This window comes from Echinops telfairi, unplaced genomic scaffold (assembly GCF_000313985.2).
Source record: "Echinops telfairi isolate 266 unplaced genomic scaffold, ASM31398v2 ScPeMD7_12;HRSCAF=54, whole genome shotgun sequence".
Taxonomy (NCBI): domain Eukaryota; kingdom Metazoa; phylum Chordata; class Mammalia; order Afrosoricida; family Tenrecidae; genus Echinops; species Echinops telfairi.
This window is the reverse complement of record NW_022103909.1, coordinates 3,444,825-3,448,593: the sequence shown is the minus strand read 5'-3', so window position 1 is coordinate 3,448,593 and position 3,769 is coordinate 3,444,825. Positions and strand designations below refer to the sequence as shown.

The 3,769-nt window shown below is 58.3% G+C and overlaps 1 protein-coding gene across 2 annotated transcripts in view; it reads left to right on the top strand.

Annotated features, from left to right (window-relative positions):
• The first annotated feature begins 541 nt into the window (after positions 1 to 541).
• ASIC1 (acid sensing ion channel subunit 1) overlaps positions 542 to 3,769 on the top strand; it is a 22,995-nt gene continuing 19,767 nt past the window's right edge. For both annotated transcript variants that reach the window (XM_004711397.2, XM_045287341.1), the window contains exons 1-2: positions 542 to 919; positions 1,587 to 1,782. In XM_004711397.2, the coding sequence (XP_004711454.1) occupies positions 558 to 919; positions 1,587 to 1,782 (558 nt within the window). In that variant the 5' untranslated portion in view covers positions 542 to 557. The remainder of the gene's footprint in view (positions 920 to 1,586; positions 1,783 to 3,769) is intronic.

The following is a 3,769-nucleotide window of genomic DNA, read 5'->3' as shown; positions in this document are numbered from 1 at the left end:
GCGCCGCCGACATGAGGACTGGAGGCGCCCGCAGGTGAGGACCCAGGCCGGGCCCCTCCCCAGATGCCCCTCACCTCCTTGGGGTAGGGGTGGGGGGAGGGTTTGGGCCCAGGTTTAGTTAATGGAGGGGAGTCCAGCCCCGGGAATATCCTTGACCAAGTGCTCTTGACCCCACGTTCCGCCCCTCGGGGAGTTTTTGTCTCCAGGATGGATGGACATGCCTGTCCCAGGGTAACCCCACATCTGGAGGGAACTCCTGTGCTTGCCGGCCTGTGGGAACATCGGGACTTCCCTCTCTCCTCTGCTCTAGCAGAGGATGATCCTAGCCTGATCTGGCTCCCACCTCTTAGCAGGCGCCTGTATCAGGAAAGACCCTGGCTTGGAAGTGTGTCCCCGGGTTACCACCTCTGGAAGCACCCAGCAGGGCAGTCCTGCCCCACAGGCTGGAATTCTGGATGCATTCTGAGGGGCCTCTTGGGGCGGGCGGGCGACACGGCGGCAGTGACAGACTCCCCTCATTGTCCGCCCTGCTGCCCCCCAGGATCTCTTTAGCCAGGATGGAGCTGAAGGCCGAGGAGGAGGAGGTGGGTGGCCTCCAGCCTGTGAGCATCCAGGCCTTCGCCAGCAGCTCCACGCTGCACGGCCTGGCCCACATCTTCTCCTATGAGCGGCTGTCTCTGAAGCGGGCGCTGTGGGCCCTGTGCTTCCTGGGCTCCCTGGCCGTGCTACTCTGCGTGTGCACGGAGCGGGTGCAGTACTACTTCCACTACCACCACGTCACCAAGCTTGACGAGGTGGCCGCCTCGCAGCTCACCTTCCCTGCCGTCACACTGTGCAACCTCAACGAATTCCGCTTTAGCCAAGTCTCCAAGAATGACCTGTACCACGCCGGCGAGCTGCTGGCCCTGCTCAACAACAGGTGGGCTACTCCTGCCAGCTGCACCTGGACTTGTATGCCTGCCCCCTGCCTCTCCCAGGCACCCATCCTATGTGCGTCTTGCCTAACCCATCAGAGACCCCAGCCAACTCTGTCTCCAGCCCTTCCCAAACCCAGCAGCCACCCTGAAAGAGTTAGGACCCTGCTGAGCAGCAGCGAAGGGTACCAGATCTCTGACTAGTCCCAATAGCTCTGCCTGGCCTGAGCTGAGAGAAGTCCTCACCCTCCCTGGAGTGCCATTTATGTTCCCTCCCCACCCACTGTGTCTTGAAGGGCTCCTCATTCCAGGGATTGGGAGGGAGGAGGGGGGGACAGACCATCTTTAAAGTGGAGCCCCTCTCTCTGCCCATTCCTCCCTCAGCACCTTCTCACCCCTGTGCTAAGATGCTCAGCAGCCACTAAAGAGCCTCTTGTTTTCTCAGACCGCAGATGGCAGGTCCCTTGGACTTGTCCAGTTCTCCTTCCTCAACCAAGCCCAAGCCTGACTCCCCCACTCCCAGAAGAGATGCTTTAACTGCGCCTCCCCACCCCCCGCCCCTACCCCTGCCTGTCACCACCTGTCCCCAGGTGGGCATGGGATGCTAGAGGCCACAAGATGGCAGGAACCAGCAGTCATGCTGAGCTGTGCACTGCTCACCCTGGGCTGCAGATATGAGATTCCGGACACACAGATGGCCGACGAGAAGCAGCTGGAGATACTGCAGGACAAGGCCAACTTCCGCAGCTTCAAGCCCAAACCCTTCAACATGCGCGAGTTCTATGACCGTGCGGGACACGACATTCGTGACATGCTGCTCTCCTGCCATTTCCGGGGGGAGGTTTGCAGCGCTGAAGACTTCAAGGTGGTGAGTGAGAGCCCTGGTATAGACCAGGCATCAGCCTAGCCCTTGGAGGAGAGGGAGAGGAGCAGGCTAGTCTGGGAGAGGGAACCCTGTGTCTCCCTTCAGACAGAAGGAGACGTTACCCTGCACAGGGGCACGTTTGCTCAGTGAGCATGCCTGACCTCGGTTTTGCATCCATAATGGCAGGAATCGAGTCTACAGCTACACACACACACACACACACGCATCCCTCACAAGCCTTGCCTTCTGAGCCACAGGTGCCAGAGCTGGAGGGAAGGGTGTATTATCTGAGGCCTGGGGACCTGCAGCATCAGCACCGGATCAGGGAGCCTGTAAGAAACGACTTCCCTACTACTATCTCAGTCCTTGTAGGAGCTCTGGTGGTACAGTGGTTACAAGCTGGGCTGCGAGCTATGTGGTCAGCAGTTTGAAACCACCAGCTGCTCCGAAGGAGAAAGGCGGGGCTTTCTGTTCTGCAGTTACCATCTTAGACACTGGCAGGGTCTCTACAGGGATGCTATGAGTCAGCACTGACTGGATGGCAGTGAGTTTTTGAGAGTCCCCCATCCTCAGTCTTACTGAAGCAGAATCTGCATTTTAACAGGACCCAGGTGATCTGAATATACAAAGCACCAGAAACATTGCGAAACAGGAGGGAGAGGAAGAGCTCCCTCTTAAATAGACAGTCATTCTCTCTGTGCCGACCCTCTCGTGTGTCCACACACACAGAGCTTACTTAGGCACACACACACACACACACACTGTGTCCCGCACACACCCAGCCCCCACAGTTGGGGGTGCCTCAAAGTGAACAGACCTGGGATGGTGACAGGGAGCCTATCTTGGCATCTGATGTGTCAGGCGACACTGGGCAAGACCCACAGATTTCCAGGAAGGGCTAAGAGGCAGGCAGCCGCCGGAAGGAGATGTGTGCTGGAGCTGTGCATGAATAACCACACAGGGGAGGGAGACATTGTAACTCCGAATGATTGCCAGGCCGGCTCTCCAGCCCCTAGATGCGTCTGCCAGTGAGGCAGAATCCGCTGTATTCTCCCCATTTTATAAGTGCTGCATCCCAGACACAGAGAGTTCGGGGGAGTTGCCCAAGTTCCCAAAGGGGGTAAGCCAGTGAGAGTCAGTATTAGAATTCCCTCTTGGTGAGTCCTGGGACAGTGTCAACCTTTTCACTGGTAGTGCAGTTGCCCTCCCTGGGCGTATTGTGTCAGCTCCTAAGTCTTCCATTGCTTTTCTAAAACCCAGCCTCCAGGGCTCCCCGCCCGCCCCCACCCCTACTCCCAATTCTCCACTCTCAGGTCCTCCCTCCCTCCTCTCCCTGCTTATTCCCCTCCAAACTGGCTTGCCCCCTGTGGGACAGCTGTGACTGGCCTTGGCAGGTGTCAGGAGGCTGCAGCCTTGGTCATGTGGTGATATCAGCCTGGTGCTTCCTGCTGTGATTGCAGGGAGTTCCCAAGCTCCTGCAGCCCTGCTTCTCGGGCAGTCCTGTTTCATGGGCCTGGGCCAGTCCTACTGGACAGAGGTGACAGGGCCACCAGCTTTCCAAGCCAGGAAGATGGGGGGAGGCTAGCTTGGTGGCAAGCACAATCCCTTCACCTCTTGTCCTTCTTCACCACGGCAGGCTCCCGAATTCTCCAGAACCGGAGACCCAGTGGGTCCCCGGGCTTACTCACCAGCCATGCTCTCAAGGAGAGTAGAACTGTAGGTGAAAAGGGAGGGGGGGTGAAAGCCCTCCAGGCTCCCATCCCAAATATACCTCCTTCTGTGTGTGGCGGGCAGAAGGGACAACCAGGAAAGATGGTGGTGTACCGCGGTAGGCGTGCGTGTGAGGGGAGGGAGGGAATTGGGAGGGAATTGCTTGACTGTGCCTGAGAGAGAGCTGAGACATAAGGGTGAGGGCGGCGGTGCTTGTTGCTAAGTGCTGTCCAGTCGGTTTCGACTCACAGAGACCCTGCACAACAGACCACAACACGGC